Source organism: Diospyros lotus, chromosome 8, assembly GCF_014633365.1.
Source record: "Diospyros lotus cultivar Yz01 chromosome 8, ASM1463336v1, whole genome shotgun sequence".
Lineage (NCBI taxonomy): Eukaryota > Viridiplantae > Streptophyta > Magnoliopsida > Ericales > Ebenaceae > Diospyros > Diospyros lotus.
Genome location: NC_068345.1, coordinates 5,965,134 through 5,981,841, shown reverse-complemented (window position 1 = coordinate 5,981,841; position 16,708 = coordinate 5,965,134). Strand labels below are relative to the sequence as shown.

Below are 16,708 nucleotides of genomic sequence, written 5' to 3'. Positions count from 1 at the left end.
GATTAGATTCTTGGGTTTAAATACCCTGGGCAACATAAAGCTGTAAATAGTCCTATAATTTTAAAATGAATCATGCTAGATATACATTCATTTATTATATTTTAAGTTATATAAAGTAGTATTATGACAAAAATACTCTGTGACTCACGTGTCTTTATGCATCTCATAAAGAGTTTTTCTATCATTAGTACACCTTTATATAGTCAAAAATGTACATAAAAATATATCAATAACATTTTCTTTTAAAATAAATTATGCATCTCTTGTTGTCAAAGATAAATTGAAGTGTGACTAACTAAAAAAATGATAGATACGGATAAATTATAATATTTAAATTCAAAATTTTTCATAAATATTAAGTTTTAAGAAGCGATGGCTTACAATATTTATGAGATGATAATTGATATAATTAGATTGTTAATAAATTATAAAATTTATTTTTATAATTTTTTATTTAAAAAATACTAAATAAATTGATGTAACTATATAGAGAAAAGTTACATTAATAAACCAAATAAAGTTTCAAAAATAGATCACCCGCACATGAGAAATAAAGAAATGCGTGGAGAAAAATATTAATTATATTATTTAATATTTGAATTCGTGTTTTTTGGTCCAAAAGGTGAAATCGTTCTTCCCGGGCGCCCCCACACTCGGCCCGACAGGACATCCGGGAAGGTTAATCATGGTGATCCAACCGGACGCAGTGACTAGATCCGGGCTCACCGCGCACAAGGAGCCCCCTCACTTTGGAGAGAGGTACCTCACACTGCCGCTTGCGAGACTCGATTATCGGTCTTGGTCCAAGATTCACCACGAAAGACACTTTGTGCCCCCTTCTTGACCAACTAGACTGTCCATGCGGGCTTGAATTCGTGTTTTTTAATTGCATTGAGTTTTACCATTATAATTGAGATTTGCAAATTAATTGCACGTGACAGCTGTATCTTTTTTTTATTGGTTCGTGAAATCAAATATGATTTCAAGTTTATTTTTAACTATATTTGTCTTTCTAATAATAATATTTTAATTCAATTATAATTCCACCAATCTATTCAATTTAAAAAATAAAAAATAAATTGGCGTTTCAAATTATTGCTTTCTAGCGTTGTTTTTATTGGCTGATACTCCCTTCAGAATTTTTGTAGTTTATATGGAACACCTCACTTGCTTTAAAAATTACCCCCCTTACTTCTTGTGATGTGCAATGTTTTGCTTATTGACCATTTTTGTCAATAACATGGTTGATTAAATTGTAGTTAAATTAAATTAGCCTAAATTTAATAAGGGGAAAATATTTAAAAAACAAAATTAATAATAAATCTATCAAAAATGGGTTGGAATCTATCCATGATAACGAACAACAACATAGAGATGTTGAAATGAAGAACAACAACAACAGAATGGGGGCGAAAATGTAGCATTGGCAGATATTATGGGGCATGGCAATGACAAACAATGGGAAAATAAATTGATACGGGTGAGATGGAAATAAATAAATAAAGAAAGAGAAATAGATAATGAAATGAAAACGATAATATTTAAGAGAACGAAGGTAATAAATAAGTCATGTTATTTGTACATAATATATGTTACAAAAACACTTATAGGGCAATCAAAATATCCATTTTGTCCCTACAATAAATGACTCAAATGCCCAATACCATATATCTCTTCCTCTGTCTCTCTCGCTTTCCCTCTCACACCGTCAGCTCCAATGATAAGGCAACGATAGTGACAAGGCGAGACGAGGTGGCAAATAGGCCTAAGTGACGCAATAAGGCGATGGGGCGAGGCAGTAGAAGTTGCAACAATGAGGTGAGGCGGAAGAGAAAAACGACGACAAGTGAGGTTGCAGTGGCGAGGATAAGGAAGAGAAGGAAATGGGGATGAATAAAATATATCGCGATATATCATCCTTATAAGCATTATGTAAAAATATTTCTACACAAATAGTATTTTTCGATAATAAATAGTCAACTAAAGATGATATGTCTGGTGTAAAATAAATAAAATAATACAATAGTATCTGTAATGGTGCAAGGTAGAGAAATGGCGATGAGTCACGACAAATCATGGCAATCTTAATTTATTTTTTCTATTATTTTTTGTTTCAATCTTACTCGATAATTATTTAATTAACTTAATTAAAGTTTAATTAGGCTAAGTTTATGTTAAATTGGGTTTTTTAAGTTATTATTTTATACTTTAATTGTTTATTGAGTCTCAAATTGAAAGGATTCGTTTGAAAGTAAGATGACTAATTTTACCATAAATTTTGAAAATATGAATAATTTATTTGATACTTTCAAAATGTAAGAATTAATTTCACTCGTAACACAAAGTATATAATTAATTCAACACTTCACCCATTGTAATATGTAATATTTGATATTTTAAAATGGATATAAATATAATTAAAATTGAATTTAAATTATAATGTGTAATATTTGACATTCTAAAAATTATATAAATGTAACTTATTATGGATATTTCCCGCATCACTTCTTATGAGCTGAACTTGACATAGCAGACTGGCCCAATTTCTTGAAATCCAATAGATCTAAGGCCGAACTCGTTAGAACAAGATCATACGTTGCTGAAACTCGAACTCAAATTGCAGAATTGAGCGAGCTCTCAGTAATGTTCCCAGCTCACTAATTTAATCGAGTGAGCTCTTAGCGATACTTCCAATTTGCTGACTTAATATTTCAGCTCACATAATAATAAATTCGTGGAACATCTAGAGATAAGGATCCACCTACTTTATTTGAGGTCAACCAGATCCCTGGTAATGCGGAATTTACTCCTGATTTTATGGGATTGATACTGATATATTGTTTCCATAATATTATCCTATTATTTTGGATTTTATGTAAGTTGTGAACACCCCACACTATAAATGGAGGTCAAAAACACCATCGTGGAGGAGGAACAATAATGATATACTGTTACTTTGCCGGAATAATCAAAGAACAGTTGTGACTTAGACATAATTTCGGCCGAACTACGTAAAACTTTATCTGCGTACTATTTGTAATTCGTTCCATCTGTTCATCCTCTTTGCTATTGTACTCATTTTTCTCATTGTGGTCCTATGAATCACGGTCGATTATCTCTGAACGTCGACATAACTTAAATTAAAATTTAAATTTAAAGGTGAAAGGCATTTTAAAAATAAAAAATACTTTCAAAATTTAAAAAACAAGTTGGATCTTAGTTCGATTTGTTATGGCCTTTTAAGCTCAACCCAGTTTACCTTATTCACCCCACTGACCTTTGGGCTCTGTCAAGCCCATTCTATGCACTCACCAAATGAGTTATGCTAAGTAAAGCCCACAAAATGTTTGGATCATCACAATATAGTCGCCCTTTTAATATTTATAGTTTTAATTTAAATGAATTTAATTAATTAGTTAATTAAAATTTTCAAAACATGATATATTTATTATCAATTAATAAAATTATTTAAAAAATAAAAATATGCTTATTACAAAATTATCCATTATAAATTTAAAATGGCATTGCAAAATGAGCGTTATTTTAGTAATTTACTGCTATAATTAAACGTTCTTTAAAATAAGACCTTCCCGAATCCCGAGTATGTTTCAAGATTTTACGGGGAAAAAGAGAAGAAAAGAAAATCGGTTAGGAATGGGAAAAGCCACCGAAGGGAAGCAGAGGCCGAGCGAAAAAGGATTCAAGGCATTTCGGTCCTTCAGAATCCCGCGCGTCTCATAGGGGATCCAGAGCCCCAAGCCACTACTCTCTTCCCCTGTCTGTCTCAGGGCCTGGCTGCCTCAATTTAGCTGAAATACCGATGCCGATAGAGGAAGATAAGGGGCGCGGCGGCGGCGGTAGCGGCAGCGAGGCGGCGAGGGCTTCGTCGTCTTTTGCCTCAGTCGGTGGCCGGCAGAGGTTCACTGTGGAGCTCAGGCCGGGGGAAACTACTATTGTCTCGTGGAAGAAGCTCGTGAAGGACCCTAGTAAGGTCAGTGGACCGGTCTCGGCCCCTGAACCGCCGGCCAATGCTCACCCTGCCCTTGAGTCTCGCTTAGCACCGGTAAGCACCGCTTCGATTGCATCAATATTGGATTCGTCTGGTGGCCTTTTTGTTATCGAGTTTTGTTTGCGAATTATTAGTTGTGGTCGAGTTGCATAAGCTAGGTATGTAAATTATGGAAGTTAGGGTTTAGTATGTGATAATTCGTCGTAATTGTGCTTTAACCACGATGTAACCACACAGAAAATTGGAATTACCTTTTTCCATGTGAGGAGACGTCGTTCATGTAGGGAGTAGAAGCTAAAAAATCTTCAAATCTGCGTGCAAAAAAGCTAGCATAGTGAATGCATACTGGCTCATTTATTGATGTGTTTTAATCTGCATCACTGTCTGCATGAATAAATTGGAAAGTTGGAAGTTGCTATCATACACTTTGAGCTCCAACATGCATGTAACATACTTGTGACAGTTTGTTGCTGGAGCTGCTGTGACAGCTGATGTTTTTAGTTGAAGTTCTCCTCTGTATAATACTTGATTAAGTCATATAGTTAGTTCTTGCTTTCCATCTGAGATGGGTTTGATTGCGTGACGGCATGCATAATCAAACTGTTGGATCTAATATTTTTTTCCCATTTCTTTATTTTGAGTTTAGCACATTTTGAAATACTTGTGGATCAAATTAAATTGAAATATCATTTGGAAGCTATTGACCAAAGCTGTTGAGGTATGTATTCTTCTATGTGTGTTTTCCTGTTTTTAGTACAAATTCTTGTGGATGAGTGGGTGATAGAAGGATCATCCTTTTCTACAGGCTGTTCTTGATCCTGGACATTGGATCTATCCTTGACGTAGGTTCAATGTGAAAAATGAACACTAGATTGTGGGTTAATTGTACAGCTTTATTCAATAGCCTAACCATTCCTTTGTAGGATAACAAAGAAACAAAATGATCTTTAAATGTATACTAGCTTTTAAAATCTGCATTTCATAATGGTTATTAGATTTATTAATGGGCAGATGTATGTGTAGCAATGGTTTAATTTTGTTAAATCTGTTTTGTTGTTAGATGATGAGCACTACACATGATAAAGATTTCTATTTCCCTTTTAGATTGGAGTAGGGTGCAATCTCAATGTTGATTATAGAATTTTTGTGTGACTTACATCATTTTGATACCAATAATTTACAGGAAAAAAGATATCTAATATTACAGAAAATGCACATTGTTTTTTGCGTGCTTTACCAAGATATGTTTGAATCAAATGTCTACTTGTCTTTGGGCTGTGTGTTGCTTTTCTAGGGACAACCTGTTCAAAATGACGCAGCTGATGCCCCTCCTGCAAGTCGTTTTAGTGCTGTTATTGAAAAAATAGAACGCTTGTACATGGTATGCAATGCTGTCTCTGAGACTTTTGAAAGGACTGTAAACTTAATCAATTGGATATGGTTAAGATAAACAATGTCTTAACTGTGTGTTGGATTATCTAAATCTGGCAGTTAATTGAGAAGTGAACATTTCAGGGTAAGCATAGTAGCGATGAGGAAGATCTTAATGATGTTCCTGATGATGATGAATATGACACAGAAGATTCTTTCATAGATGATGCAGAACTGGTTGGTATCCTTATCTGTTTACTCTGGACTCACCACATCTAATTTTTGTTTGCAATTCTTGTGATGGGTCTTTTGTAAAAATTATGCATTACTAACTATATTAGAATAACGTGTCTGTTTCAATATTATGCAGGATGAATACTTTCAGGTTGATAACTCAGCAATAAAACATGACGGGTTCTTTGTTAATCGTGGGAAATTGGAAAGGATGTGAGTTTCAACTAGCTGTATGTTTTAAAAAGAATTTTCAACCATATTCTGGTTCTTGATTGGTTTTCTTATATTTGTTACAGTTGGAAGATTTAAGTTTAAATCTGATGACTAGGACATCCAATCATATTTAACACCTGAAATAACTTGGAAGACACGTTTCTTTCTGAAAACTATAAGCTCAGAGAATATTGATATCTGCAATTGTTAATGAGATCTAGTGTTCCTAATTTTCCTATCATTTTGGCAGAAATGGATAGTTGGATACTTTGTCTATGTAATTCTCACATAGGTAGACTCTAAAAGACAACAAGAGGGACAGAATACAGTAGGATGAGTAAGTAAATTGTTTAAATTATTTATCTAGAGGATATCTATGTTTGAAAAATATCCTATTTGGGAGTATGCTAGCCTCCTAATTGACATTACAGTATGGGTGCTATCTCTGTTATATTTGAAACCACTAACTTGTTTGAAGTTGTGTACTTTGCATGTTGGAAGTAGAAATTATTAAAAAAATCAGCATGCTCAATAGTTACTTATCCCATGTCTTCATCCTGGTTCATATGTATTTTTTAGAAATGGATGCCTTTTGTTTTCTTCACAATTCTCACATAGGCAATGTTTTGTTTTTGGTTGTTGAAGTAATTGTTTGTTCTCTCTCTCTCTCTCTCTCTGCTTGTTTTTCTTTTGCCAGAGTTGAACCTACTTCATTAACTAACCAACAGCCGAAGAAAAGAAGAAGGAAAGATTTAGGAAAAGGCCAGGGTGAGGGTGATGATGGACATGTACCAAATAAACATGTAAAAGTGGCAAAAAAGGCTGCTGGAAATTTGTTGCCATTGGGTGGGAAGAATATCACTGGTTCTTCTCATGTTGTGGCACTACCTAGCATGCATCAAGAGGATGCAAAGTTTCAGAATCAAATGAATCCATCTGTAGTTTGTGCTAAAAGAAAATCTTCTGAAACTAAAACTTCATTGGATCCATCTCCTACTTCCAAAGTTTCAAGTGGTAATGCCTCTTTGTCTCTACCAGAGGAAACTGATATTGACAAGCAGAAGTCGGGAATATCCTCTTCTAATTACCAGGGTAACAAAACGAAGGATGGAGGTGAAGTGTTTGAAGCTTCTGTACAAAGTTCCCATGACAAAAGTTCTTACGCACTATGCAAATCTGAGTCTGGGAAGCTGGGACTTAATGTTAATGTGTTAGATCAATCAGTTCAGCATAGAGAAAAAGATGGCAATCCTGAAAGGCTTGACCTCAATATTTCCGATGGAAAGCATTCCATGCAAACTGTATGTAGTTCTCTGTGAATTCTCTTTCTTCTCACTTCACATGTTCCTTACATAAGTGGATTAATTTTATGTGTGCAATGTTTTGCTATATGAAGGATGGTCTTTGATGATTGAATATTAATATATGCAATTGATCATGCCCTCTTCTTATATGTTGAATATGTTGTAATCTCTGTGATCTCAATGTCAATTCCAATTTTTTTTTACCTTTTTTTTAAGTTGCATCTTGCATGGTGCTGTTCCTGTTAATGGTAAAATGAACATATTTTTTGAATTGAGTTGTGACAGTATTGAGAATGTCCACAACTGAACCAAAATTGCAATGCCACAATTGTGGTTGGCGATCCTGTTTGATTCAAATCAAGCTAATGCAAAAGCAATTTTATAGCAACGCTTTAAGTATTTTTACTTTTATTATTATGTAGATCAAATTGTTCAAATGGTTGATAAGATCTTATACCACATTCATGTAGACTTCAATTGACAGGCCTTATTGCTTTGAAGTTGGGGTGCTCTTAGTCTTAGTTTTAATTCAAATACTGTGAATTTACTAAATCTTATTTCTTCCCAAATGGAAGTTCATTAATTCTGTTTAATTGTCAAATATTTCTAAATTGCAAAATTTAGTATTTATTTCTTCTTGTGCATTGGTCCATGCTCAACTTATTGGATTGTACCATTCTGTGTAAAACATTATAATTATCCTCCACTTGTACATTGTCAGCTTGTTTGAGGAATATAACCGTCCATGCCTGCCATTATTAATTAAACCATCTTTCTTGAATTGATTATCGTCCTGACCTTTACAGATTAGAACCCATGGAAAGTGATCTTTATATGTATTCCGACTCTTGATAAAGCTTCCGAGGGAGGAAATCCAAGCCTAGATTGCAGTTAATGATTTTTTTTCCTGTTTTTTGGCTTAGCGATAAAGGAATTTTTATTTAAAATTTTGTGTTTGAAGTGTTTCCAGGATATTTTGTGAATCAAGATTGTCAACTTTGCTTAGAAATTTTATAGAAACCTGTTGTTATCACCTTCAATGATTAGGATAGATAAACAAAAACGATACAAGGAATAGAAAGGGAAATTTTTTAAGCCTATCTTGTTATTACTTTTTTGCTTAATTACATTTGGCACTCTCTTATCTATCACGTAGTATCACTAAATACCATTAAACAAAAATCCCTTGTTTTCTTGGGTTAAAAACCATGTGCAAAATATGAGCACAACATGTTATGATCATAGTTAAAAGCGCAAGGCAGATTGAGGGGCAAATTAGTGCTTGGGGCCTGGTGTAAGGCGAAGCACGAGCCTCTGGCAAATGAGGCGCACATTTATTCAAAATGCTTATAAAATATTTTTAGACTATTCTTTTTAATATGTACCTATAAGGAGGTAGATGTAAACTCATAAAATCATAATGAAAACTAACCAACCTTATAATAACAACTAATATTATTGCAAAAAATAATTAGTTTATTTTACTCTTAGTTTCTTCTAACTGCAAAAGAGATTAGAGGAAAGAAAAATTATAGCAGAACACACTGCAAAAACCAATTTTAGGAAAACAATTAGTTTCTACTAATTTCTTTTGCAATTAGAAGAAATAAAAAAAAATTACAGCAGAAGACACAGCACAAAAAGGTACATAAAAACAATTGTTTTTTTTTTAAATTGCAAGAGAAATTAGAAGAAAAAAAAAAATCAGTAGATTGCACAATGAAAACTTTTGTTTCCTAGCAATTAATGAAAGCATTTGTTTGTTAGCAATTCGTTTTTTCTAAACTGCAAGAAGAAAGAAAAAAATTGGAGTAGAACAACAAAAAACAATTACTGCATAGAATTAGTTTCTTCTAAATTACCAAAGAAATTAGAGGAAAGAAAAAAATGAAGCAGAACACAGACATGAGTAGTTTCCTAGTGAGTGAACATCACTGCCAAAGGATCCTAGTGAGTGGGAGATCCAACAGACCTTCGGCGTACACTACTAGGTTTGTCTCTCACCAATATACAATAATATGCAATCAAATCAACACAAAAATAAGATTTGAGATGACAGATAGACAAGAAATAGGGTTTTAATACATATATATACAAGGAATGTGCCTTACGCCTTGCACCTTGCATGAGGTGCACACCTTGTGTGCTTGGGTAGTGCCTCAAGCATGGTGCTGAGCCTCAGTGGTGATGAGGCACATGGAGCTGTGCCTCACACCTAGGTGCACCTCAGGCACGCCTTTGACAACTATGGTTATGATGGATGTGGGGCCATACATAAAAGGACATTCTAAAAATGAGGTTATTCATAATAAGGTTAGAATGGCTCATATTAAAGATATGATGTGTTAGAAACAATTGAGATGATTTGATCACTTGAAAAACGACAAGAGGTGCTCTTGTAAGGAGAGTTAGACTAAGAAAAATTTGGTTGAAAAATCTTAGGTTTTATGAATTATAAGTGCCTTGTGGAAGATATTGCCATAGGTAGAGATGATTGGTGAGCTAGAATTTATGTAGCCGACCCCACCTAATGGGATTAAGGCTTGATATATTGTTGTTTCTGACTAAGAAGACTTATTGGTCAACCATGCTTGGGGTATGGTCCTTGGAAGTGTTTTGGGAGGAATAATTGGGGCCTTATTGGTTGATTTGTCGAATTTACTAAATGGGCCTCTTATTGTGGGCTGGATAAGTGAGGATTGCAAAGCAAACCTCTTTTTTCTGTGTAAAGGGGCATCCCCTTTAGATGTTTTCTCAAACCCAGTTTTAAGCGCAGATTTGAGAAATTAGGTATGTAGTGCATGTGTTGCCTACCATTTGAGAAATTAGGTATGATTCTTTTTTTATTACTTGCTTTTGATCAAACTATTAAAGTAGGTAATATCATTTATGTATGGGCTAAGTCACAAAATTGTCCTGAGGAGTTTTACTTATCAAAAGAAGGGGAAAAAAAAAAAGAAATGTTAAAGGAGCCCGAGGTCTATTTTTGTAAAGCAGCGAGGAGTACATGTACATGCTCGCCACTGATTCATGTTTGCACTGGTTTGTTGATGGTTCACCTTGCAGCATTCCCTAATCACCTTGCTGTTGAGAGGTAAGAAACCTTGCAGCATCCCCTAATCACCTTGCTGTTGAGAGGTAAGAATTTTGTGTAATACAAGATCTAGAACAAGTGAAGCCTTTGTCTTTCTTTTATACAGAGTAGAAGTTTGTCCTTGAATATGTTGATCTTGATCCTTCTAGCTATAGTATTTGTTTTAAGTTAGCATATGCTGCTAGCAATTTTGGTAGTCTCTAGATTTCATGCTGAAACTACAGTTCCTTTGACAAGGTAGTATGTTGTGCTTCAGTATGTAAAATCCCTTCTATTATGGTCTGTGTGTGTTGGTTAGAGGACACGGCAAACTTTTGGTACTCTGTAGATTTTGTGCTGAAGCCACTGATCACGCAATTGTTTACATTTGATATTAATATCTGAATATTGCCTTTGTATCAGAAAATCACGCAGAAAGCTCCACTTGTACAGAGAAAGGAAGGTTCCAGTGTCAGGCCGAAAAGTACAATGCTTGAGAAGGCCATTAGGGAGTTAGAGAAGATGGTTGCAGAATGTATGCTTTGAACATTATTTGTGACCACTTTTATGTTTCTTGTTGTTGAGCCACTGAATCAAATTGTATGTTGTTAATTCCTCATGTCTTTGTAAAAATAACAGCAAGACCATCAACCATGGAAGTTCAGGAAGCTGATATATCATCTCAGGCAGTGAAGAGGAGGTTGCCACGTGAAGTGAAGCAGAAGCTTGCAAAAGTTGCTAGACTAGCGGTACTGGCGAACTTTCTAAATTGTCATCTGACCTGTAAATAGAAAAAATAACCTTCAATAATTGATCCTGATTTTGTGGTCTAATGGACTTAAATCTTTTATTTGCAATTTTGTTGTAACTTAATGGAAAAAAATTAGACGTATGTACTGTTTGGTGGTTGCAGCAGGCAAGCCATGGAAAAATATCCAAGGAGCTGGTTAATCGTCTTATGAGTATTGTTGGTCACTTGGTACAGCTGAGAACACTGAAGGTATGCCTTTGAAGGAGAATTATTGAATGATTCATTAAAAATGTTTCATGCAAGCTTTGCTTCATTTAAGTTGGGGAAATGCTTGGATGAAAGTAGTGATTTCTCTTTCCTTTTTTTTTAAAATTAGAAGAGGTGATAGCTAATAAGTCCATGTATATGCAAGTTTTGCAGAATGGACAAACAGATCCATAATCTTTTCGGATAATTAAAAAGGAAGAATTTTTTTCCTGAATCATTCAGGAATTATATGTTATTCTTATAGGTGTTGCCCCCCCCCCAAAAAAAAGAAATTAGACCCTAATGCCAACCGACCATGGGGCAAGCTAATGCCTAAACCCAAAAGGAGAAAACAGAGATCAAATTTTATATTTCAGTAGAAAAGGATTATTTGTCCAATCCATTCCTGTTAATGCATTTGTCCAATCCATTCCTGTTAATGCATTTGCTTGTCAAGTGACTAACTCATCAAGGAAGCACTTTTGATATGCTTCTCATGCGGGCATGGAAGCCACGTTCTGCACTAACCTGCCAACTTTAAGACTTGTTTGGTGATATCTAAGACTATAGGTTTACATTAACAAATTCAAGTTTTAAATTGTTCTTAAGGACCTAGTAGCGTAGTGATGTTTGCTCTGAAGTCATGCTAGAATATACCTAAAACTTGTGGAAATTGCAGTTCACAACAGGGGTGGACAAAATGGCAGTGTTTAAATTTCTTGGTGAATGGAATAATTGGTTTATTATAATTAACTGAAACTAATATTGTTTCCTTCGTGTTTGATGGTTGAAACAGTATAGCATATGGGTAAACTTAAAATAGGTCATTGTTCAATCTTTCGTACATATGCAAAAAGAATAAAAGCTCTTCAATCAATTAGTTGTCATTATTCTTTATAATAAATGAGATCTGCATACTCTACTGTTATTATGTGTCATTGATTAATGCAGCAAATTTTTCCAACAGAGAAATCTACAAGTCATGGTTAATATGGGCTTGTCAGCCAAAAAGGAAAAAGATGACAGATTTCAGCATATGAAAAAGGAAGTTGCTGAGCTGATTAGAATGCGTATACCCTATATAAAGTCCAAGGTACTATGAGAGTTCTCCCTACCCTTTCCTCTCTTTATAATACCCTTAAAAGAAGAAAGATAGGAGGAAAAATGTATACTTGTTGAGGTTTTTTTATGTCACAAAAAAGGGGGAAGGAATTGCTTCTATTTTAAAACTGTTTCTAATTATATAAAGTTTTCTTGAAGATATACTGATACTTGTCCAGCATGATAGTTTGTTTTTTACTTTGTTTAACCTATATTTGTGATATGTTATTCCTAGGCACTTGAACAACAAGCTGGATCATCTGATGATTTCCAGGAAATTGGCAATGGTGAGAAAGAAGTCATTAAAAGAAAATATAGCATGGATGACACATTGGAGGACAGGATTTGTGATCTTTATGACCTCTATATCGAAGTATTTACTTTTCTTTGGAACTGTCCCCTTTAGGTTTTTTTTTTTTTTTTTATCAATGTTTTCTTTTTAATTTTTTGAACCAATGGTTTATTCTATCACTCTAGGGGCTGGATGAAGATGCAGGTCCTCTGGTGAGAAAACTATATGCAGAGGTAATTAGGCTGTGCTTTCTCTTAATTATGTTGAGAGTAGGAAGCATTCTGTAATTATGTGCCTGCTTTGCTGGTGTTCTTTGTAACAATCCAGTAGGATGTTAGGTAACTGTCTAAGCTGAAAGATTTCTGGTTATAAACTTGGCCCGATGTGATTGATATGCATCTCAAATTGTAAATCTCAACCTTGAGATGACCAGTGATACCTGTCAATTGTTGGTCTCTGTTGTTTCTTGAACTGAAAGTGGTTTCCCATTTGCTTGAGTGATTGCAAATATCTTTTTGGTGCCACTCATACCTTTTTTTTTTCTTATTTATGTCTCTTCAATTTCTTTTAACTTCTTTTGCTGTTTTCTGCATTTCTTGATGCAGCTTGCACAACTGTGGCCGGATGGCTTTATGGACAACCATGGGATCAAACGTGCTATATGTAGGGCAAAAGATAGGAAGAGAGCATTATACAGCCGACATAAGGTATTGTTGTTTTCTCATGCTACATATATATATATATATATATGCATTCCATTATTGTCTAACTATGCATGTGCATGCTGTTGACATCTCTATGTATTAAGAATTGGGGGGGGGGGGGGGGCATTGCACTTATTCTTTAATGAAATTGTGTTGGCTGTGGGGTATGTTTTACTGGAATTCTTGCATATGGAATGGTTGTGTGCGCGTGTCCATGCTGGAAAGAATGGGAAAAATGTTGCAAACCCCATTGATTCCCAATTAGCAATAAATTACCATTACTGTTTTGATTCTTTTGGACAATTTAATGATGGAATTAAAACTCTGTTGACCTATTGTAACCTATTGTTAATCGCATCATATTCAGCTTATGTTTAGTTTTTGAAGTGAATCCCCCGCATACCTTGTTGATGTTCCTGAAGTCTTGATATGACCAAATTTGATTACAACTTATGTCACAATCACTACTAGTTCTTTTTAGAGTGTTGGAAAATCCCACACCAAGTTAAAGGAGGCAAAAGATGAAGGTGAAGGCATGTGCTATGTAGCCCATCTGAATTAGTTTTCCTGTGTGTATTCAAGTTTTCTCCAAAACAAAGCATGGGGCTTTCTGCAACGTGGAAAGAAACATATATTCCTCCTCCAGCCACCGAGCCATGAAACACTCTTTACCTGTATGGCAGCAGTTCAGAATAATGTTGCCAAAACAACCTCAAAATTTCCTAAACTGTAACCAGCAAGGACCGTGGACCCTCCCAAAAGCAACACCACCAATTCAACCCTCCAATCCTGCAAGTTTCTTCTAAACAAAGGTGACTAACCCTCCCTCCTCCTGTATGAGACAAAATTTGCAGCTGATGGTTGAACTAGGATTTTTTGGCTGGAGGCTATGAAGCATGGACATGGGACACAAGGACATGATATTTTTCAAAAAAGTAGGACACAACATGGTTGATACATTAATTAATAAAATAATTTTTTCATATTTTTAAAGCATAAAAAGAATCAAGAGATTTAGAACTATATTCCAAATGCACAAATAAGCATTTAAAATTCGTACGCCAAAATTCTAAATGAATAACTCTAATCTAATTATCAATCAACTCATAGTTCAGTTGTCTTTGCCCCTCACGACAATTACCAAGTCGTAAAACTAAAGAGTAAAAAGGAAAACCCTTACCTTTTGCTCTTGGAAGTGTTTGCATAGGAGACATGTAAATCCCCACCTGTATCCTTTTAAAAAATTTTAAGAAAGTGTAGGCATGTCCGTAAGTGTCGGAGGCATGTTGGACACTGCCAATGACACCAGGATAACAACCCCTAGGAAGTGTTCATGCTTTGTAGAGGTCTAAGGTTATTGACAGAAAAGATGCACATCTAAGCCATTTCATTTATTTTTTGTCCATGTCACTTTTTTTTTTTTTGTTGATGTCAAAGTTGCCTTTCTTTTTGTTCAGCTCACTCCCTTTCTCACATTCTTTCGCATTCTATTCCCAGCCTTTGTAAATCAGCCCCCCCATGAGTGAATCCATGGCACTTCTAAAGAGCAAGACTATTTTCAGATGTATTGGCAAGGAAAAAGTAATGTTTTTCTTTTCAGAGTGCCCCCTGGCAGATTCATTTCCCAGGCTTTCCCCTGTATGAATCAGGCTTCTTTTCTGGGCTGTTCTTGGCACCCTTTCTTTACAAGTCTGTTTTTGTCTGGTAATTTTCTGAATTAATGCTTTTCTGCCCCTCGTGTAAGAACATCTGATCCAATATAATGATTTTGCCATATCTAGACTGGTATCAATCTAAGACATTTCTGGGTCCAAACATCTATAATATGTGCTTATGGTTCATTTGTGGTCAAAGAAAATTGTGGAAAGGCTAATGTTGCTCTAAGTCTCCAACAAGATGAACCTGGTTAATAATCTTGGCCACCTACATGAGTTGTTGGGATGGATCTTCTTGACTGGGATCCAATCCATCCCGTTGGAGTTGCAATGATTGCATGCTTGATAGCTAGCTGTGTATTGCTCTTTTGTGTTTGTTCTATTGTTTATAAAAATGGTATAATTCATTGTGTCAAGGTCACAACAGATCAAAAGAAACATTCACACAGTCTGCATTGAGGGAATTTGCTCATGGTTTCAGTTCCAGTAGTAGTCATAGTGAAATACTCATACCTTATGGAATTATGTGTGACTGTGCATCTGGAATCAATTACTGTTGTTTTCTTCATCCGAGCAACCCCTGGAAACAACATATACACTTTCAGGATCCAGTTTGCTACAATTATATTGATTAGTGCATTTGTTGATTTCATATAATTGTTGCGATTGATGTAAAGCTAGGGTATAGCATAACTGTTGCTCTATTCCTTTCAATGTTGGTTTCTATATAAATATGTCGCATTTTATTATCATAACTGAAATAGTGAAATCATGAATAACACACTAACCTGGTGAAGTGTCCATCGTTAGCTGTAAAATGTGATATTGGTTCCCTCCCAAAAACTTTACAGTTAATATCACAATTGCAAGAGAGAGAAAGTGCATGACATAAATACTACCAATTATTTGTCTACTTGTAATGCTGTTCATCTGATGATGGACAGGCCTGAAAGCTTAATTCTACTGGCAAATGCTTGTATAATTGGATCAAAACTATGGTTTCGGATTGGCAGATTTCTTAAATTTTACTTTTTTTATTTCTAGGATCAGGAGAAACTCAAACGGAGGAAGTTGGTTCCAAGGACGGAGGAGACTGTTCGAGTTGAGACTAGCTCTGTTGCTCAGCCACAACACAAGCAAGAGAAAATGATTGTAGATTCTACTAATCATAGTTTAGCTTCCCTCAGCAGCCCAGCCTCAAATGCAGCAACAGCAAGCAGTCGGATGCCTGCTAATATAGTGAACGGGCCCAACCTGGACAGGCCAAAACAAGAAAAAGGTTCAAGCAATCCCATTGAGATGAGGACTGGTGACGGATTGACAAAGAAGAAGGTGAAGAAGAAGCCAGAATTGGAGTCGGGTGAAGCTCACATCCGTTCGGAGAAGTCAGCTTCCGGACTGGGGGAGGAAAGACACAAGTCCCATAAACTGGCTCCGGCTCTACTTCAAAAATCGAGCTTTCCCATGGCTTCTGCTGCTACTACTCCTTCTCGGAACTCTGAACAGCCTATCTGACACATGGCAATAGGTCGACTAGGAGGATCGCACATGACACACATCATTGTGGTGGGTCTGTTTCTTCTCTGCGACTCCATTCTTGTGGCTTTTTTTTGTTTTGTTTTTAGTCGGGTTATTAGATGATGATAATGATGTCAGGATCTTGGATTCATTAGGGTTGCACTGGTCTCTGTAATTTCTGTTTGCTATGTGTACTCCATTCTATCTCGCCCTCCAATATAATTAGGTTTCTGGGTA

General features: G+C 35.4%; 1 protein-coding gene across 1 annotated transcript; it reads left to right on the top strand.

The window, feature by feature from the left end:
* The first annotated feature begins 3,608 nt into the window (after nucleotides 1-3,608).
* LOC127807877 (ubinuclein-1-like) lies at nucleotides 3,609-16,708 on the top strand. The gene is made up of 13 exons (XM_052346066.1): nucleotides 3,609-4,063; nucleotides 5,304-5,390; nucleotides 5,525-5,617; nucleotides 5,751-5,827; nucleotides 6,525-7,128; nucleotides 10,628-10,739; nucleotides 10,844-10,953; nucleotides 11,118-11,204; nucleotides 12,169-12,294; nucleotides 12,538-12,675; nucleotides 12,780-12,827; nucleotides 13,200-13,301; nucleotides 15,998-16,708. Exons 1-13 carry the CDS (start codon nucleotides 3,821-3,823, stop codon nucleotides 16,466-16,468), a joined length of 2,298 nt encoding a protein of 765 aa, XP_052202026.1. The 5' UTR covers nucleotides 3,609-3,820; the 3' UTR covers nucleotides 16,469-16,708.